Source organism: Anas acuta, chromosome 1, assembly GCF_963932015.1.
Source record: "Anas acuta chromosome 1, bAnaAcu1.1, whole genome shotgun sequence".
Classification (NCBI taxonomy): Eukaryota; Metazoa; Chordata; class Aves; order Anseriformes; family Anatidae; genus Anas; species Anas acuta.
Window position 1 is genome coordinate 153,152,896 of NC_088979.1, and position 21,627 is coordinate 153,174,522.

Sequence of the window (21,627 nt, forward strand, 5' to 3'; positions counted from 1 at the left end):
AAGTTTGTTAAGTGCGACCTTCCCCTCATGAACCTGTGTTGGCTATCACCAACGTTGTCCTTCAGGTGTTTTTCAGTAACTCCCAGAATAATTTTGTCCATAATTTTACTGGGCACTACAGTGAGACTGACAGGACGCTACTTAGCAGGGTCTTCTTTCTTGCCCTTCTTGAAAGCATGGACAATGTTTGCCAGCATCCAGTCAACTTGGACCTCTCCAGATTCCCAAGACTATTGAAAAATAATTGAGAGAGGTCTTATGATGACATCAGACAGCTCTTTGGCTACCCTGCGATGAATCCCATCAGGCCCCATAGACTTATATATAACAGACAAACAAATATATTAGACGTAGGCATGTACAATAGATGATGTCTGTTGTTTGCCTGCTTTCTGACCACACATATGCCTAACAAATATCCTGTGAGAAGTTTGGAAAGGTAGATTCAGCTACTGTGTATCTGGGAGATGTGAAGCTAATTTCTACTCCAAAAAGGAGTCTCTGGCAGTTTCTTTTCCAGGCTTGTTGTCTCTACAGGTAATGTGTAATCTCGTAACCATCCTTAGCATGACTCGTTAAGATATACCGTAGAAACACTCTAGGGTACTTTTCCATTGTTTTTTATGAAAAGGGAGTAAATGAAAAATATTCTAAAATGATCTTGAGGAAAAATAAGGAAGAACCTCCAAGTAGAGACTTGCCAGTCTATCACTGCCTATCTATTTTATGTGAGAGAAGGCTGGGCAATAGCTTCCTGTGTGCACATTTGGGAGTTCTCCTTTTTCTTAAAAATATGTTCCGTACTTCAAATGCTGATGTTCATTTTCAGCATATGGGGACCATTAGCAATATTGAAGCTGGACATATGGCTTAACGCGTTAAATCACTTTAGAATGTTGCATCTGTTTTTTTACCCTGGTGTTAACACCTGGATCGGTTTAGCACTAGTGCAGAAGTTTAGGACATATAGAGCTGTTAATTTTAAAAACATCTGGGCTTTTTTTATGCATGTATATGTGCGTGTGTGAACTGCTGGGTCTCCAGCATTATTTGAGTTTGATGAAAAAAATCTTACTTGAATTGTGATGAAGGTGTGTACTGACCCAGGCAAATCAGCAGTTTATAAAGCAGGAGACAGAAGAAATCTTTTGAGTAGATAAGCAGATGATTTTCCCATGCAGCTTTTGTCTTTCTTCCGACTTCTATTTTTAAAGTATTGATAGCTGGCTATGATTCTTCTTTTTCTTTTTTTTTTTTTTCCCTCTCAAACCGATCCATTTGTTGTACACTGAATAAGATATCCCGCTCTCCCGGGATGCATGAAATGGGCAGGCATTAAAAATTGACGAAAGCGAGTTCCCTGGCTGAGTCTGCAAGCCTTATCTGAGGCTGCTTGAAAGTAAAAATGCCAGTTGTGTTGGAGCTTTGAAAAACGGCTTTCCCTTGTGACCTGCTGCCTTTTAGTGAGAGCAGAGTTTACAGCTCTTTTTAAGAGTGATGAGTGCAGTTGGCGAGTTTCTCTTGTTATGCCCATTAGCAAGATTGGACTAATCTGCAGGACGTAACCTGGAGGTAAACTGTGAGTGAAGGAGAAGGAGAAGACAAGGCTAAAAAGGCGTTTTGTAGTTTCCTTTATCCCAGAGTCTTTCCTGGAGCCAGCAATTAATAACATTTTCCTATCTGTGGAGAGCCCCGGTCCCTGCGAGTGCACAGACATTATAAAGGACATGTCAGCACTGCCTGCCAGGGCATTAAGAGGAACAGCTTTTAAAATTGCCGTTGAAATCAGTGACTAAGCACCACTACTGCAGCAGAATTAACAGCTTGTTAATTTAATAATTAAGGAAAGGTGGGGCCTTGCTAGACAGGAGCAGGGCAGCTGGGGGCAGCTGGGCCATGCCGTGGACCTGTGGGAGGGCCTGGCTCAGGGGGCCCATCGTTGGGCCTGGCCAGGCTGTGGGAAGCTGGAGACTTTTTTGCTTTTAACTCGTAGGGCAAAATGGCATAGAGCTGCCTGGCTCTGGTACCTCGGATATTCATTTTTCTGCATTCTGTTGTTCAGTCAAGTCAAATGTTGACCACGTGTGGATTTTATTACATTTGATAATGTGAAATAGGGTAGCAGTTGAAGCTTAAGTGAGATGCACTTCTTTGCTGTCTGACATCTAGTTTCATCTCTTGTATAAGTGTTTCCAGTACCCCAAAACATTAACTAGACTATTTTCTAAACATTAACTAGACTATTTTGTTGTTGTAACATTCAAACATTTAGCAAAAAATAATCATGTGGAAAGAACTTTATTTCAAATCCTCTCTCAGAGAGGGTACAACATTTGATATGACTGGGCCATTAAGTAAGCTGGAACCAGCAGTTTCTGTATTTTTCATGCTGACAGGTATTAGCCTATGCTACCCTTACACTCATGAGAAACTACATTTATTTCACAGTTGTCTGATGAATTTTGTAGCCCAGTACAGGGTGATCAATACTGTATCTACAAGGCTTGCTGTTTATTTTTTTAAATACGAACTGGACTGAACAGGAAAGGATCAGGTTTGCATCAAATTTGATCTTACGACCGTAAAAGAAATTTGACTGAATTAATGCCTTCAGAATATACAATAGCTTTCTTTATGATTTTGAGGAAAGCAGTTTACTTTTGGCAAGGAAGAGACCAACAAGGGGATACATACTGCGTGGGAAGGAATGGTAGGGCAGCTGTTCACTTAGAGGGACAGAGCCAGTCCCTTTTCTTATTAAGTGCAGCGTGGAGTCATTTTATACATCTGTATCAGTAGCTTTATACATGTATACATGTATATATATGTTTTATAGATGTGTACAGTTACTTTTTTTTTTTCTGTTACAAAGTGGTTGTATGGAAATGTAAGTATTGGAAATGGGCACATCCGCAAAAGATACAAAACCGTACATTTCCTGGGAATATACAAAACCGTACATTTCCTGGGAATAACGTGTTTGCTATCTAGCCTTTTTGCAGCAGAGCAGTAAGCCTCTGAAGAGGGCAGTTGTAGTGGCAACTTACTTCTTTGCTGCCACTTACTTCTTTAGTATTTCCCCAAGAAAAAGATGTGTTTGTAGTTCAGGGTTTCAACTCTAAATTCTGACATCTGATAGCTGTTCTAAACACCACTCACTGTTCAGGAGCTTGTAGTCCTAGATACTATTCTTTTCTTGGAAGAGAAAGGAATATTTCTAGCCTAACACCTGCTTTACTTTTACTGAATTCCTAGTGTGTTTTTTTTTCTTTTTTTTCTCATGGTGATCCTGAGAGTGCTTCTACAAACTGAAATCACAGAGGACTTAGATTTCAGGAAGGGACTCTGTGGAAGGACAAGATAAATAATGTGAAAACAAAGATCTTGTTTTCTTCCAATGTTCTTTTGTGACTGGAATGAAATGAGAAAAATGTGTGTGGGGTTGGGAAAACAAATAGAAGCAACCTAATCCACTGCATAAGCAGAAGTCAAAATGAAAATTTTCAGGCATTCTAGAAGGCATCATCAGATCTTTAAGGGATTTAAGCTGACCTCTTCATAACCTCCGTGTGCACAGAGACAAAAGGACACGCCGGGAGGAAGCGTGTCTGAAAGCATTACAGCAGTGAGCTAGACAATGGAAATGTTGAGCTGCATGTTATTTAGAGCATTTGCATGAAGATTCTGTGACATAGCATATCGGTGTCTGACCATTTTTCTTTAAAGAACAAGACAAAATTTCTGAAACTAATAGTATAAAAACGAGTTTGGGTACAGGTTGCAAGGGACATGTTTCATGGGGAAGAGAATGTAAGGCGAATCTGGGCAAATGAATTGGACTACTGCATTTCCAACACTGGCCTGAATTTCACACTTTTTTTTTTTTTTCTTCTTTATCATCTGAATTGAAAAACGGTTAATTATGGGAAGGTATTTTTTGGAAAGGCCAGAAGAGGGAATGACTAAAGAAATAGAGATAAATCATTTCTCTTGTTTAATATTTTTAACAGTAGAGTCTTGAACTGGCTGGATTCTTAATTAGCCATATAAAATAAATGCTAAATGAGTTAAGCTTAGTAGTAAAAACAAAGCATCTTTACAGAATAGCTTAAATTTTGGTTATGAAGACAAGTAATTAATTAAATTCTAGCCATCATTTTGAGTTAAGCAGGTCTCACACCTTCTTCCTCAGCATAAATTTTAAATGCAAATGATTGGATTTGTACAAACATAGGGGACAGATTTTCACAGTATTGAATTAGAGATGGAGACTGCTAATGGCTGGCACCCGTCCTTGCCCGGGTGGTTGGAAACAAAAATGCTGAAAACTGCATTTTTTTTTTCCCAGTCAAGCTGACACAGACTGGAAGTCATAAGCTAATACAATGTAAAACATGTTTTTTTCCTCAACTGTAAATATAAGAAATTTAAGGGGAAGATGTATTTTCACCTATAAAATATTCTGCTGTCTGTCTCTAGCAAGGTGTTAGCTGAAAATGTTGTCAGTCAAAATATGTATGAGAAGGTTGTGGGAGTGTCCATACAGCACCACAGATTTGCATGTTCCTACCGACTTTGTGTTTGTTGTTCATCCATGTCAGTGAGATTCATTCCAACATCTAAATTAAAATTTCAGTATAAAAGGCCAGTTGGGTTTTAGTTCTGAATTACTGGAGGATCAGTTGTTTCAACAATAATGTTTGTCAGTTTTTCATATTTCTTTTACATTTTAATTATAACTCATCAAATCTTAACCGATTACTCTTGGGTTAGATTCAGATGAATGCCACTGAAGGGTGTTTCAATTTAATGGAAGCAGCGTAACATCTGTTTCTAATGTTTTAAAAGCCAATTTATATGGAAATTTTGCTTTAGCAAAAAGTCAATAGATGTGGACTTCTCTAACACCTCCTGTAAAAATTCAAAACTTGAATTAAAGCAGCATCAAAACAATGCCATTCTTTCTTGCTGTAGCAGTGTGATTACATTTTCATAACATTTCATTTGTATCCTTCTTCTATTGAAATGGAATTTTTGTCTTTTATAGCCGAGCCATCAAGACAAACCAGGACCTTCTGCCAGAGACGCCGTGGACGCATATATTCTACAACGACTTCTGGGGAACACTTCTCACTCACAGTGGGAGCCACAAGTCATACAGACCTCTCTGCACGCTCTCCTTCCGCATCAACCATGCTGTTGGAGGGATGGACCCATGGGGCTACCACCTTGTAAACGTCCTGTTGCATGCTGCAGTCACAGGTCTTTTCACAAACTTCTCCAGGATCCTCTTTGGGGATGGGTACTGGACCTTGATAGCAGGTCTGCTGTTTGCATCCCATCCAATCCACACTGAAGCTGTAGCAGGGATTGTGGGGAGGGCAGACATCGGAGCCTGCCTCTTCTTTCTGCTTTCCCTGATGTGTTACGTGAAGCACTGCTCTACGAGAAGTTCCTCAGCTAGTACTTGGGGCTGGATCTTGGGAACAGGAGTGTGTGCTGGGTGCAGCATGCTGTGGAAGGAACAAGGAGTGACTGTTCTGGCAATTTCAGCAGTGTACGATATCTTTGTATTTCATCGGCTGAAAATGCATCAAATCATTCCTGCTTTATACAAGGTGAGTCTTCTTTTCTTTCCAATAAACTATTCATAAAGCACCAGTCACTATTAAACAGGTGCTAAATGAGTTTTCAAGCACACAATAATTCTTAGTAGTTTAGTCAACTCTGAAAAATACGCACAGATGTCTGATACTGAAAGTATGTTTAAAGCAGTTTAGTAAGGACTTTTTACATTTTGTTTAAACAATGTGCTATTACACATTGCTATTATTTGACGCTGGGGATGTGTTTCTTTCAATTACTTTCCTTGCTTCCAGCAGCTCTCTCCTCATTCTGTTTACTGTCAGGCACTGGATATCTGGCTGCCTTTTGCAAAGAACTCATTCCTGCTCTTATCCTCTTGTATCTTGCAAACTCAGCTTAGTTTGGTTGGGCATGCAAGTGCAGCAGCTGATACCATCTACAGGCTCCCTGAGGCAAAGATAGTGCTTTTATTGTTCTAGTTTAACAGAGTTGCATAGAACCTGGGTACATGCCTTTGGCATGTATTTTTTCTCCCCCTAGTAGGAGCTGTGACACAAATCTTGTACTGCCTTACCAAACAAAGTATTTCTAATGTTTTAGCTTAACTGGCCTAAAGGCAAGCAAGTGAAATAAGAATAATAATAAAAAAATGCACATCAAAACCCTCTCTAACTTCTCCTCAAAGCTCATGTATTTTTGTGGTACCCATATACCCTTTCAGTTACGTTATTCGTTAACGTACTACGCTAATTCGTTAACGCATACGTTAAGATTCAGTTACGTTAGTTGCTGTACAAGTGACTAGTACTGTACAAGTGAAAACAGAGTCAAAAGAAAGCAAGTAGTCTCTCACAGATGATAAACTGTTGTGACATGTTGTCTTAGTTATGCACTTTTCTGGCAAAAATGAATGTTTTGACAGTATAATATCTTATGCCTTTTTTACTCATATATAAAATATGTATAGAACATTAATTATTATTACATTGCCCAGTACTATCTATTTTATATTCCCTATGTACCTGAGTTTATCCTTTCATATAAAATATTGTTTAGAGAAGTCTAGTGAGACTGTCTCTGGCCTGCTCCATTAAAAGACTGGAAATTATTTTCCAAGGCTGCTATTTAATTGACATCAGTGGATACTTTGACAGTGGCCACTCCCACTTGGAGTTGGGTATCTTGGAGGAGGTCGATGAGTCCTTCTACAAGCAGCTGGTAGTAGCCTCACGACCATGGGCACTGGTTCTCATGGGGGACTTCAATTTTCCAGACATCTGTTGGGTAAGCAACTCAGCCAGGTACGTGCAGTCCAAATGGTTCCTGCAATGCGTTGAAGACAATTTTCTGATGCAGGTGGTGGAGGAGCTGATGAGGCAGAGGGTGCTCCTGGACCTTGTCCTTACCAGCAGGGATGGGCTTGTTAGGGATATAAAGGTTGGGGGCAGCTTGGGATGCAGCGACCATGAGATGGTGGAGTTCAGGATGGAACTTGGTGGAAGAAGTAAGGCTAAAAGCAGGATTGCAACCCTGGACTTTTGGAGAGCCAACTTCGACCTCTTCCGGGACCTGCTTGGGAGTACCTTATGGGCTAGGTTGCTAGAAGGCAAGGGTGCATTGAAGAACGAGGCTACATTTAAACAGCACTTCTTCCAAACTCAGGATTGGTGCATCTGTAAAAGTAGGAAATCAGGGAAGGGGGGCAGAAAACCTGCATGGATGAGCAAGGAGCTCATCGATAAGATCAAAAGGAAAAAGAAGGTTTATGAAATGTGGAAAAAGGGCTTGTCCTCTTGGCAGGAGTATAGAAGGGTTGTCAGGGCCTGCAGGGACATGACAAAGATGGCTAAAGCCCACCTAGAATTGGGGCTTGAAAAAAAGATAAGAGATAATAAGGAGGTTTTTTTTAAGTATGGAAACAGTAAAAGGAAGACTAGGGATAATGTGGGTCCCTTGCTGAATGAGGGGTGTGTCCTGGTAACGGGAGACAACGAGAAGGCGGAGATACTGAATGCTTTCTTTGCTTCAGTCTTCGCTTCAAGGACTCCCCCCCGGGATTCCTCGACCCTGGAGGGAGGAGAAAGAGTCTGGGAAGTGGAGATCTCCCCCCTTGTTGACAAGGGAGTGGTTCAGGAGCATCTGAGTGGGCTCAACACACACAAATCCATGGGTCCTGATGGGATGCATCTGCGTGTGCTAAGGGAGTTGGCAGATGTGTTTGCCGAACCCCTCTCTATCATCTTTGAAAGGTCCTGGAGAACAGGAGACGTGCCTGAAGGTTGGAGGATAGCCAGTGTCACTCTGGTCTTCAAGAAGAGCAAGAAGGAGGATCCGGGAAACTACAGGCCAGTCAATCTCACCTCTGTCCCTGGAAAGGTGTTGGAATAGCTTGTTCTGGATGCCATCTCCAAGCGATTGGAAGACAAGAAGGTTATGAGGAGTAGTCAGCATGGATTCACCAAGGGGAAGTGGTACTCAACCAACCTCATTGCCTTCTATGATGGCATCATCAGCTGGGTAGATGAGGGGAGAGCAGTGGATGTCATCTACCTTGACTTTAGCAAGGCTTTTGATACTGTCTCCCATGACATCCTGCTAGCAAAGCTGATAAAGTGTGGGATAGAGGAGTGGACAGTAAGGTGGGTTGAGAACTGACTGACTGGCCGAGCTCAGGGGGTGGTGATCAGCAACACAGAGTCCAGCTGGAGACCGGTGACTAGCGGTGTTCTCCAGGGGTCGGTGCTGGGTCCGGTCTTGTTCAACATCTTCATCGATGACCTTGATGAGGGAATAGTGTCTGCCCTCAGCAAGTATGCTAATGACACGAAGCTGGGAGGAGTGGCCAACACACCAGAAGGTTGTGCTGCCATTCAGTGAGACCTGAACAGGCTGGAGAGATGGGCAGGAAGAAACCAAATGCGGTTTAACAAGAGCAAGTGTAGTGTCCTGCACCTGGGAAGGAACAACCACATGTATCAGTACAGGCTGGGGGACGACCTGCTGGAGAGGAGCTCTGAGGAGAAGGACCTGCGGGTCCTGGTGGACGACAGGTTGACCATGAGCCAGCAGCATGTCCTTGTGGCCAAGAGGGCCAATGGGATCCTGGCATGCATAAAAAGGAGTGTGGCCAGCAGGTCAAGGGAGGAGATCCTCCCCCTCTACTCTGCCCTGGTCAGGCCTCATCTGGAGTACTGTGTCCAGTTCTGGGCTCCCTGGTACAAGAAAGACAGGGATCTCCTGGAAGGAGTCCAGTGGAGGACCACAAAGATGATACGAGGCCTGGAGCATCTTTCTTACGAGGAAAGGCTGAGAGACCTGGGTCTGTTCAGCCTGGAGAAAAGAAGACTGAGGGAGGATCTTATCCATGTGTATAAATACCTGAGGTGTGGGAGACAGAGGGATTTGGCCAACCTCTGTTCAGTGGTTTGCGGGGACAAGACAAGGAGTAATGGTCACAAGATAGAGCACAGGAAGTTCTCCACCAACATGCGAAAGAACTTCTTCACGGTGAGGGTGATAGAGCACTGGAACAGGCTGCCCAGGGAGGTTATGGAGTCTCCTCTGGAGATATTTAAGGCCTGTCTGGATGCCTACCTGGGCCGCCTGCTCTAAGGAACCTGCTTTGGGAGGGGGGTTGGACCCGATGATCTTTTGAGGTCCCTTTCAGCCCCTTCAGTTCTGTGATCTCCCACTTGGAACAACTCCCAGTGGACAACTCCCACTTGGAGTTGGGAAATTTGGGTTTTGGTTGTAGCATCTGGCCAATGTATGACAAATCCAGACCACTATGGCAATTTGGATGCTGTTTTGATTTGGAATGACTTTTTAGTTTTTGGAATGACCATTCCATTTTTGGAATGACTTTTTAGTTTTATTTTCACATAATTTTGAAATGACCATGATATAAGAATGGTGTTTTAAACTGATATTTTAGCTCTTCTCAAGTAACTAGTAACAACAGAGCTAAGTTTTCTTACTAAAAGCTTTGGTTTTAATTTGGTTCTCTGAGTTTAGACATACAATGATGACGACTAGTTTATTTTGGTATTAAAAAAATCCAACAAAACAGATTATGTAGCTGCTTTCAGCTCCACATCTTTTTGAGACTGTTTGGGTGTTGCCTTTTTCTTATTGTTTTGGCCTTAAAACATGTCCCTGGTAAGAATTAAAAAAAAATCTTTCTTCCTAGAACAAACAGTAAAATCTCCTTAAATAAACAAAATCAACTTTTGATTATTTTTTTTCCTTTAATGTTGCCTATATTTTTTTGCTTGAAAAGACATTCCTGCACTGGAACTTGTATAACAGTAGCCATTCACAGATGTGTCTTCCTGTGCTAGCAACTGGCTTGAGTATTTCAAAACCAGAGTGCAGTTTAAAACAAAAGAGAACCAAAACCCGCCAAACTTACCAAACAAAACCCTGTCTTGTTTCAAAAATGTTTTTTAAGAATATCTGGAGAATTTGAAAGAACTGAATCAATTTATGGGTTCTGGAACTTGTGCTTTGCATTTTCTCAGTGTGGGAAGGAGATAGTAGAAGAAAAATAAAATTCAGAAATCAAACATTGGTCCAGAAAAAAGTTATGGTCTTTGTGTAGGAGAAGAAAAGTGTAAAATGGAGCCAAGGAAGAGAGGAAAATAATTTTTAAAAGATGGCTAGCTTAAATCTGTACAGAGTAAGTATGCAGTAATAATACGAAACTGAATGCAGAATAAACAGTGTGCTGCAGTATCCTTGTAATGGAATGGTTGAAAGGATCTACCCTTTTCAGTCTACCTAACCTTAAGCTAAACTTTGTCCAGCTGAGCTGACACAGCTGTTTCAAAGGTTGTGCTGGAAACTGGAACAAAGAGAAAATGCAGGTGATAAATAACCCTTAACAAACAAAACAAATATACCAGATACAGCTTTAGGTATTGGATACTGGCTGTATCCTGTCTGTATCCAGTTCTCTTTGTTGCCCTGCTACTGAGAGGAATGCTGAGGTGTGGGGGCAGAAACGAGAAACAGAATGAGGGATTTCGGGGAGCGGGTGGTTAAGGACTTGGGCTAGCTTGCTGACAGACTATCACTTTTGGCTTCTGCAAGCCTTTTGAGAGTGTCACCAAGGGAACTGAGACACAATTAATTATGTATAAGGAATTGTAACATTGCTGACTGCCTTCAGGATGGTCAGTGGGAATGAGCTGGTAAAAACAGCCTTAAAAATGCTCCAGCAGATGGAAGAGATGTCATTGGGGTTCCGAGGCTGGTTTTTTTTTTTCTTCTTTTTTTTTTCCATTTTGTTCTTATCATTGTACCAAGTGTCAAATAACTATGAAGTGGTGGCTACTACACAAGACCAGTAGCCATTTATTTGGCTCACACCTGTGATCACGGTGAGTCCTGATGTGTCACATCAAGTCCGTGACAGCATCCCATTGCAATTGGAAAAGACTGGCAGGGCTTCTGAGCAAGGCAGCTGCAGAGCAGGACCACCAGCAGAGCAGATGAACATTACCCGTTATTTAGAAGCTATTTTTAATACACTTTTAAAAATGTATATCATAGCTGCTTATTAAACTATCCAGCTCTTTTCCCTGTCATCTACATATTGGTTATTCAGTAGAACTTGGCTGCTGATCTTTTTTCCTTTGCCAAGTCTTGTTGTATTCCTGTCTGCCTGCAATACTTGCTCTCTGGCTGGCAAAGTTGTCAGTCCGAACCCAGTTTGATTTGGTTAGCTCTATTTTATTCTGTCTGACTCGCTTTCTAAGTGCGCTCTGATAAGAATATATCCCCTGTCTTTAAGTCAGCAGAATTTGTTGGAAATTATTTATTACAGTTGTAAATGAGTTGTCTGGAGTGAGAGCAATTAAAAAAATGTGTCTCTAGTGGGGCAAAGCATTCTTCATGGAAGAAAGCTGGGATTTTGCTTGATTTTCAGTATTTTAGACCTTGTTTCCACCATAAGTTGCATGGCAGGTATGCAGACTGATTGAATTGTCATGTGTCGTATATACCTAATGATTGTACCTGTCAGCAGTCAGACTTGCACAAGTTAAACTACCAGAAGTGTAGAGGTATGAGGGGGAACCTGACTATGGGAGAGAGCTGTGATCAAGTTCGTAATTATAGAAACTATGCAAATTCAGAGACCTAATTCTTTTGTACTTGCAGTCCCCAGTTTGAGAGCAGAGCCATTAATCAACATTGCTGTACACAGCCTTCTGTCCAATTAGTAGGACAAAGTTAATATAAGCCCTGCGGTACTGCCCTTTTTTTTTTTTTTTTTTTAAAACGTGGGAATGGAGCTGGACAACATTAGCAGTTAAAAAGAGGAGGTGAATGCACTTAATACTCATTTTTAATATAATACTAATGATAAAATATTTATTGCTATATGGTTTATGTGTACAAACTGCCTTACCGAAATAACGAAACCAGATGTGTGTTCCATTAATATTCCCTGCTATAGTATGGCAACATTTTGCCAGATCAACATACTGTTAATACAGAGGGTTCCCTGTACTAAAATAAGGACACCTCTATTTTCCCATCACTTATTTGACTAACAACCCCAGCCCTGGGAGGTCTGTCTCCCATGTGGAATTAGTTACTGGTATCTATAGCTGAACACGAACCACAAATTGGATTGCAGGATGCATTATCTAACCTTTCTGAGCTATTATAACAGTATTGGTTTTGTAAAAAGCAATTTTGTTGGAAACCTATATTTTATTTAAGGTAATTATGGAAACCTGGGCCTCTATGGATGACATGTTGAACCACCAAACCAAGCACTGCTTTCTTTTATGTTCTTGGAATGGCCTTATTTGTGGGTGATATGTATGATTCCTGCTCAAAATAGGACTTTGTGTATTAGATAAAGCTCCTCATTTTTGAGAACACTCCAAACTTGAAACAAGCCACCTTCTCCATTCTTTGAAGTAGCGACTTTTAGAACTGTCATGCCTTGGAAAGCAATTTCCAAATAAAATGCTGCTCTAGATTTAAACTTGGAATTTTATTCTTCTCTTCCAGGGAGCTTTAAAGCCTTAGCAATGCAGTGGGTCTTGCTGTTTTTTCATCTCTTCTCCATTTACAAGTTCTGTCATTTTGAGGCAGTGTTTTTATCATTGTTTAAAATCTAGCTTGATGATGGTGTGTTCTCTGTTTATTTTTTGCAATCTAAGGAATTTTAAGGTGCTTGAACTTAGCCACAGGCCTGGATATTTTGGCAGACCTGATTGGTAAGCCATGATTTTGCAAGATATTTCACTCAAACACTTGCGTGGGTATGGTCCTTTCTTAGCCGAGTGTCTTTGTGCTCGGAGCCAGATATTCAGCCAACATGCTTCTCCTGGACATTACTTCTGTCCCAGTTGAAAATAAAAATAACTTAGGGCTTCCAAACATGACCTGAGCTCTTGCGGGTTCTCTTTGTGAACAAGAGCTATTTCATAGCATGCTTGTGCGCTGTGTAACCTCCTTGGGTTTGGGGCTGAGGGCAGGTCGGAGGCCCTGGTCCTTGGTGCCCAGCTGTGAGCTCCTGCTTAGTGGCGGTCAGCTGGGGGTTAATTCTCCTGGCAACTCCAAGCCCGTACAAAATTGTGGAAATGCTGAGACGAATGTGCCTGTACATACATTGCTCATATTTCCGGAGGAACCAGCCTGGTGCTTTTCTCTTCACGCTGCGGGAGAGCAGCAGCGTGAGGCCTGCACTGTCCTGGCCGTCGCTCCCCCTCCCCCGGCAGATAGCTCCTAGACAAAAGAAGCTATTTGCAATTTGCTTCTTTCTTGACAATTTCAAGTAGCTAATACTGCTGTTTCCTGTAGTTCCCACAGCTCCTTGCTGCTTTTCCTTTTGATCCTAAAATAAGAAAAGCAAGATTGGCCTTAGCTATCTTTCTTGTCAGAGATATTGATCTCCTGCAGGTCCTGTGATGTCAGTGGAGTTGCACCGAATTGGACATCAATAAGTATAAATAGCTATTGTTTCCTGAAACTATTTTCATGTGGTGATTTAAACCACTGAAACAGATCACATATGACAGAAATATAGCATCCCTAGGCAAGTTTTGGAGAAGGGCTTTTTTTTATTACTATTTTCTTCAAACACGGAATTGTATGCTATCTGAAGTTTCTGGGTTAAAACGGACTATGTTTTAATATTAAATCTGTAATATCTTTTCTGGAATTGCTACTAAAATCTGTGTCATTTTTTTCTACCCACTTTGAACTCTACAATAATATTTTGGAAACTATTTTTGAGAGTGCCTCTTTGGAAAGAAGGAAGAAAGACAGACTTCTTTAATAAATAAGTAAATCAAAACCAGAGATGCTTTTTCATATTTACAGAGATTGTGAAGACATGAAGAACCTTTAGTGTAACAGAGAGGTTAGTTTGTTAGAGGAAAGTTGTCACTGTCTTCAGTTTTAGGTAAGATTTATACTGTAGGGTAACGTGCAGAATATGCTCTGTTCTTCATTCTTCCCCCTGACTTACAAGGGATCTGTTTTCAGGCATGGGTAAAAAAGCTTTCAGGAGCTTTGCATGGTTGGTGTTAGCCAACCATGCAAAGTAAAATGCAACCATGCAAGTAAAAGCACAAAGCTCACCATAGTAACAACTGTGTTTCAGAACATTAGGAGTATTTGCAGGTATTATTCTTCATCTTAGTGATTACTACAGCTTCCTAATGGAAACAGCTTTGTAAAATTGTTTTTCTAACAGCTGGCAAGTTTATTGTGTAAATTATCTGTACAAAAAGCAGTTACATTTCATGCTTTTTTGGAAGGGATGGTCAATTAAGTATTTTATGTAGTGATAAAGGGACTTGGGTGCCTGTGAACTTTGAGAAATACATGCAGCTTTGGCTGTTTTCAGTTTCCCATTTGTTTGTGAGCTGGAAAGCTGTGTCCCTTATCTCTCTAGCTCTGCTTCTCCATGAGTCAGTTGTCTGGGTACCATCCATAAAATGGGAAAAACAATGTACAGTACTAAAGCTAAGTGGTGTCTTAGTGAGTTAAATGTCTCCTGGTGTAACGCGTTTCATGTGGATTTGCCTCAGGAGTTATGCCTTTATGCTTAAACCTCTTTTGGTGTTTTGACTAAAATGCACGTATTTATGATCTCGTATTCATCAAGTATGTATCCCTTGTGTCTGTTAGATGCCAGACAGAAAGTTTATATGTGTGCCTTGCATACAAATCTTCTTCAAATACTCTCTTCAAACATGAGTACTTTACATTAGCCTCCTAATATCCTGCTTAGGCACCTAAATGCCCTGATTTAAAGTGCTGAATGAAGTGCTGAATGCTTGTAGCTCCTTACGGGCTTTACTGAATGAACCCATTGCACTTTGTAGACCACAACTAAGTAGCAAGCTAGACTATATGCTTCCAGCAGTCAGGGCAAGTGCTAATTGTGTATGAAGAGGAGGAGGAGGGAAAAAACCACACACAAACAAACAAAACCAAAACAAAACACCAAAGTGTGTTAGCAGTCAGAATCAAATGGAAAATAATCAAGGGAGAAGGTGTAGGTTCTGGGTGCTCTTAGTTCTGTCTCTTATAAATTCATTAAAGCACCTTCTGAAAATGTAATTGTTGCTGGGAGTACATGAAAATCAGCTTTATGAGCATTTTAACTGCAGTCACCTAATTTTCACAACACCAGAGCTTGGAAAGTATTACCTGAGTCTACTCAATAGAATTATGTTCTCAAAAGGCAGTCATCTTCCTAGAGTCCTACCCTAAAACAGAGCCTTTGCTGGTACCTGAGCATGAGCTTTGATTCCAGACCTGCGGGAACATATACAAAACTTGAGTCACAAGGGAGACTTTTCTCTTGGTATTATGTTTAATTTTGAATTTCCTGGCCTATGCTCGTTTTTATTAGTTGTAATGATTTAATGATTACGTACACACTTTTTCCAAACTGAGTGATTCTAAACAGTAACCTATGTGGACAGCTACAATATTAAAATACAAGTGTGTGAGATTTATGGTGGAAACAATCAGTTGTGATAGAAGGCAGCAAACATTTTTTGGCATATTTATTGGAAGAACAGAATGATACTTTGTACATATTGCCTCCATTTCTTTTTCCAGCTGCAATGTAGATTAGGTATAGGGGAGGGAGACAACCCAGGCTTGCAATCCTGTAGTTGATTTTATGGGTCAGTTCTTAGGAGGTAAATTTCTAGCCTCACTATCCTTGAATGTCTCTTGGAAAAAAAGAATCCCTCGATGCTGTGGATAGTCCACATTGGGAGGAGGGGGAAAACCAAATATTTTTTGTTCCTAAGTTTCTAGGAAACTAATTGAAAATGCACATGATGAAATTATGTTAGCATTGTCCAGAAGCTTTTGAGGGAAGGGAATGAGAATTCTTGTACCTGGTGCTCTTAATGTCAGGTAGAACATACGTACCTTTTTGCAATCAGAATGGTTAGAGTTTCAGACACATACACAGTTTACTTCTAAGGCTGTGGATTTGATCAGGTTGTGTAAAAGTCAAAGCTTCTGTGACATTTAATCACCAAAATCTTGTTTTCTCCCTTTACAAAAAAATATGGAAATAAATTCCCATAGCAACGAAATCTTTAAAGTGAGTGTAGGGGCATATTGAGTTAATAAAGGCAATGAAAGAGCAGGGAAAAGAGAGGGTAGAATTGTATCAAGTCTCTGTAAATTCTTTCTCTCCAAGAAAACAGGACTTTGGGGGCTATGGATAAATTTTTTGCATGTTTTAGTCTGTGTGCTTTAAAAGTATCCTGGGCAGCCTGTACTGCTGTACAGCACAGTGAAACTTGCATCAATAGCAGTGTTTATTTATCAGGGATTGTGAGATTACAGTTTATTTTTAAAATATATGTTTATTATAGTTCTATCTATTACTTGGAGACTTTTCTCCTTAAAAGATGTTATTAGAAGTGGCAAAACGCTGCCACAGAATAGCTCTCATGAGTTTTGACATAGAAGCCATGCCAATTTTTATAAGCTTAGTTTTTGCTTCTTTGGACTACTTACATATAGTATTTTTGGCTTCTGGTAATTTGAAATCTGTGGAAACTCAGTGTTAGCAGTTTTATGGAGGGATTTTTTGTTTCTCTTGTTTTTTTGTCTAAGCCATTATATATTTTTACCTTTTCTGACCTGAGCTGTTAAACAAGAATTTGACTTTTTGTGGGTGATTGTAGTTGAGAATAGGGATTAGGTGAGGAATGAGACATACTTGACAAAATCTTACTTACAAATAAAATCACAAACAGAATTTCTTGTGGGACAAGAAGTATCAAACCATGTGCCTTTAACCCAGCTCTAAACTCCTCTCAGTGAATGTTGCAGAGCTTCTTCTCTCATCTTATTTGGGGTAAAGTTACCTGCAGAATGTGTATTTTTACTGTCCTTCCTTTGCACCCAATTTTGTGATCTATGTTTTCTTACTGTTTCACATATGTACATGAAGTCTCTCTTGCAAGCAGAAAAACAAAAACAAACAAAAAAACCAACTGTCCACGCGCCTTTGCTCTGGTAGAGACATCTTTCCTTGGAAGGAGAGAGCAGTTGATTATTTCAGTCACCTTCTGTAAAACTTATCTCAAGAAAATCTTATCTCAAGTTAAATCTGTACTGTATGCATGTAGTTAGTGATAATGATTCACTGTGCAAGTCACTGGGTGGAGAGACCTTGTTACACAATACAAAAGTGGGTCTAAAGGCAAGGTAAGCAGATTGCTTCCTTGGTTGGCTGGTAGTAGGCTGCTACTAGTGCACAAAGCCTGAAGCTATCTGAGGAAATGTTTATACAATGCTCAGCATTTGGCTATTTATGATCACTCTTCTCATCAGGAGACCTGGTAGTCAAAGTAACTTAGACCTCAGGCATTCCAAAATTAAAAGAAAGCATTAACAATGAAGAGGTAAACATTAACTTTTGGAAGATTTCATTTGCCTTCTGTTTTGCAGTCCTGTAGATTACGTGTTTTCAGGATTTTGTCTGTAATCATGAAGCTTGAAAAGGGTGAAGAAAAATTCTTAGCATAATGAAAATTGTTCTTACGTGATGCTAGCATACTGTAAGACAGAACTAAGCTGGCTGCTGTTGTGACAGATTATTTGATCTGTAACTTTTAATCTTTAGGTTTACATGAAATACTAATTTAAAGAAAATGTTTTTTAATTTAGTCAGTGTTATGGTATGTCACTGTTGATATGTTCTGAAGATGTAAGGTTTCTAAATGTAACTTTTTAAAACATGCTTTTTATTTCCATCCCTTTTCAGTCTAGAACATGTTTTCACTCCATCATAAATCATGATATATATGGTAGCGTAGACCTTGACTATTGCAGATGACTGCTGCTGCCTTGGAACTGCCCTGCTCATGGTGTGCTGTCAGCAACTCTCGATTGAACACTAGCAAAAAGGTGTCTGTGTCTGTGCTCCCTCAGGTTGGTCTTCAAGGCTCTGCAGTGCCCAGGTTGCTCCTCTGTGCTCTGGTAGCCTGATAACAACCCCTGCCATCACCAGGTGGAGTAATGAAGATACAGGTGTTGGTGTAGCTTTTTCACTGATGTCTGCCTTGTTTATATGTGTGACTGCAAGTCTACATCTAGTAAACAAGTGATATATTAATATAGTCGCTAAGTGGGCTAGATCTTTGAGTTATAGCTTGGTGTCCTACTAGACATAAAGTCATTCTGGAATGATAATCCTGTTCTGAAGCAGCAGTGATTTAGTAGGTTTGTTAACCAAGACATAGTCCTCTTTGACCTGAGCCTTAACGCTCAGTGTTTTCAGCTTCAGGTCTGTACCAATCCTACGTAATGCTTTTCTTTTTCTATATTTGAAGGAAAGAATTCCAGTGCCTGCCTAAGTCTCAGTCTTTAAACTATATTCTAAAGTGTAAGGAAGAAAGGGAGAAATTAATAATGATAAGAAAAAAAAAAAAAAGACTGAATAGCTCAATATGTGGTATGGAAGCAAAAACTTGTGCTATACGGACTAACCATTCCATATTAATTGGCAAAGTTGCTCTTATCAGCCAGAGAAAGCGGCACCTGCCTTCTGACCTTACTGTCTGTAGTGTTTGTGTATTTTATTGTAAATTCTGACAGACTAATAAAAACTGAAACTTTATAAAATCTTTTTTGATGTGTGACCTTGCGTTTTGTGGAACTTGGTGGTTAGCAACCAACATACTGCCTCATTGGGGTAGTAAATTTATGTTTTAATACAGTTATTTGTTTTACTTGTAGTGTAGCAGACAGCTTCAAACCCTTAGGGAGAGCTTTTTAAGTCTGTCTGTCTTTCAGTCTGCTTTGCTACTTCATCCTCTAGGCTAGGTTGCAGTATTTTGATTAAACGTTACATTACTGTGATACATACACAAACCATTTGAAATATTCAGATTTGGTTTAAAAAAGGCATTGTTTAAAAATAACATACGTGTCCACAAGCTCACTAAAGAATTAATGTTTTCGTATGTCCCAAAGCCATGTTACTATATATCAGCAGGCTTCTAAGCATGTTTACATGAAGATGTGCAGCTAAATAGGTCAGAAATTTTCTTGCTAAAAATCCTGGAACTGCTTTTTAAAATAATAAGTATTTGCATCTGAAATCATAACATGTATTAGTTTTATGTTGACTCCTTCCAGGAAACTCAATTTTCTGTGCATTAAAGCAAAAATGTAAGTTGCTTTCTGATATTTATTTATTTATTTATGTTGATAGCATTGATGGCTGCAGAAATTTAAGTACATCTACTTTTCTCAACATTGTTTTTTGGTACAGTAATATGATATATTCTGCCATTAACTGACTGGTACACTCAACTGTGCATTTCATGGGCTACTTGCAGACATACAGACTCTTCCTGGAAGCTTGATTAAATGTGAACGTCCAGTTAACACCACAATTTCAGCAGTTCTTTACTTGGATGTTACATTGTGTTATGTCCTTATGCCGTGTGCAAGTGGAGCCAGATGTATTTAACATGGGACTTTTTCTGGTTGTGGTGTCTTGTGGACATCTTCTTGTGCCCCGAAGCAGAGCTTCATGTTCAAAAGTGGTTTTGTTTTTTTCCCCTCAAGATATTTGTTGATCTAATAGGATAGCTAGGCCATCCTGAGTGCAAAACTACTTGTTTGTGGGAAATAGCAATGTTTTTCTTGTCTGTGAAGATAGCTAGAAATCTAGTTCTGGTGTGACTAATGTTAAACTTTTTTTATTTTTATTTTTATTTTTATTTTTATTTTTATTTTTATTTTTATTTTTATTTTTATTTTTATTTTTATTTTTATTTTTATTTTTATTTTTATTTTTATTTTTATTTTTATTTTTATTTTTATTTTTATTATGAACAGACATGTTTGCAAGACCATGCAAGTTCTTAGTTAAGATTTATATCACAAGCTGTGCTTTGGTCAGTATTTGGCCATGTTTTCTTGTTGTATAGGCCATGAATGACTGGACCTGAAGTGCTACTATCTAGAGATACACCCCAAAAATGGTGAGGCTGGTTAAGCAAGATCCAGACTTGGAAAACATTGGTAAAAAGGCTTTTTGTTTTGTGACAAGATAATAACATAGTTTTCAAAGTCCATCTGTAGCTTGAAATATCAAGTTCTCTTGATATTTCTCAAGTTATTGCAGAAATAGCAGAAAAGGGAAAGATGCCTGTGTTTTAGATAGCCCTTTCATGCAGAGAAAAAAACTTTCATTTGCTGGAAACTATTGTGTCCTTAGGATGGTAAAAAAATCAGTAGTAGGAATTACAAATAGAAACTGTTGATGTAGGTGTAGCTGTATAGCTGCCAAACAACTCAGCGCAATCAATTCCTACATAAAATATACTGTTTGAGGCCTCACTGGACACCAGGAACTTAACCACCTGAAGTTAACAGCAGCAATTAATTTTAAAGGATTCTTGTTTCAATTGTATTGTACATTTTCTTTGATATCGAAGTGTGAGGTAGTTTTTCATATGCCTTATTCTTGGAGTTTAGATTTGTTTTTAAGTTTTACCCCTTTCTCTAAAAAGCCATGGTATCTTTAAAAGCATGCATAGAAAATTATTTGAAGTTTGTATTTAAATTCTTGATGCAGAGTTAAAAATGCTTATTGCTCCGTCACAGTTAACCTGTTTTAGCCTATTTGAACAGCCTGTCAAGGACATCCAGGTTTGATACCATAGAATCATTAAGGTTGGAAAAGACCTCTGAGATCATCTGGTCCAACCATTATCCTAACACCAATGTCACGCACTAAACCATGTCCCCAGGCACCACGTCCAACCTCTCCTTGAACACCCAGAAGGACAGTGACTCCACCACTTCCCTGGGCAACCCGTTCCAATGCCTGACTGCTCTTTCTGAGAAGAAATGTCTCCTCATTTCCAATCTGAACCTCCCCTGGTGCAACTTGAGGCCATTCCCTCTAGTCCTATCAGTACTTGTGAGAAGAGGCTGACCCCAGCTCCCTACACCTTCCTTTCAGGCAGTTGTAGAGAGCAGTAAGGTGTCCCCTGAGCCTCCTCTTCTCCAGACTAAACAACCCCAGTTCCCTCAACCACTCCTCACAGGACTTGTGTTCCAGGCCCTTCACCAGCTTTTGTAGCCTTTCTCTGGACATACTCCAGGGCCTTGATGTGCTTCTTGTAGTGAGGGGCCCAAAACTGAGCACAGTACTTGAGGTGCGGCTTTACCGGTGTAGAACACAGGGAGACAATCTCCTCCCTGGTCCTACTGGCTGCACTATTCCTGATACAAGCCAGGATGCCACTGGTCCTATTGAGCACCTGGGCACACTGCTGGCTCATGTTCAGGCGAGCGTCAATCAGCACCCTAATATCCTTTTCCTTTGCACAGCTTTTGAGCCACTCTACCCCAAGCCTGTAGCGTTGCATGGGGTTGTCATGGCCATAGTGCAGCACATGGCACTTAGCCATTTTGAACCTCATCCCATTGGCCTCTGCCCATCAACCCAGCCTGTCCAGGTCCCTCTGCAGGGCCTTCCCACCCTCTGGCAGATTGACACTTCCCCCCAGC

The 21,627-nt window shown here is 40.1% G+C and overlaps 1 protein-coding gene across 3 annotated transcripts in view; it reads left to right on the plus strand.

The window, feature by feature from the left end:
* Positions 1-21,627, plus strand: part of TMTC2 (transmembrane O-mannosyltransferase targeting cadherins 2) — a 258,351-nt gene that overhangs the window by 100,013 nt on the left and 136,711 nt on the right. For all 3 annotated transcript variants that reach the window (XM_068667510.1, XM_068667501.1, XM_068667492.1), the window contains exon 2: positions 5,048-5,618. In XM_068667510.1, the coding sequence (XP_068523611.1) occupies positions 5,048-5,618 (571 nt within the window). The remainder of the gene's footprint in view (positions 1-5,047; positions 5,619-21,627) is intronic.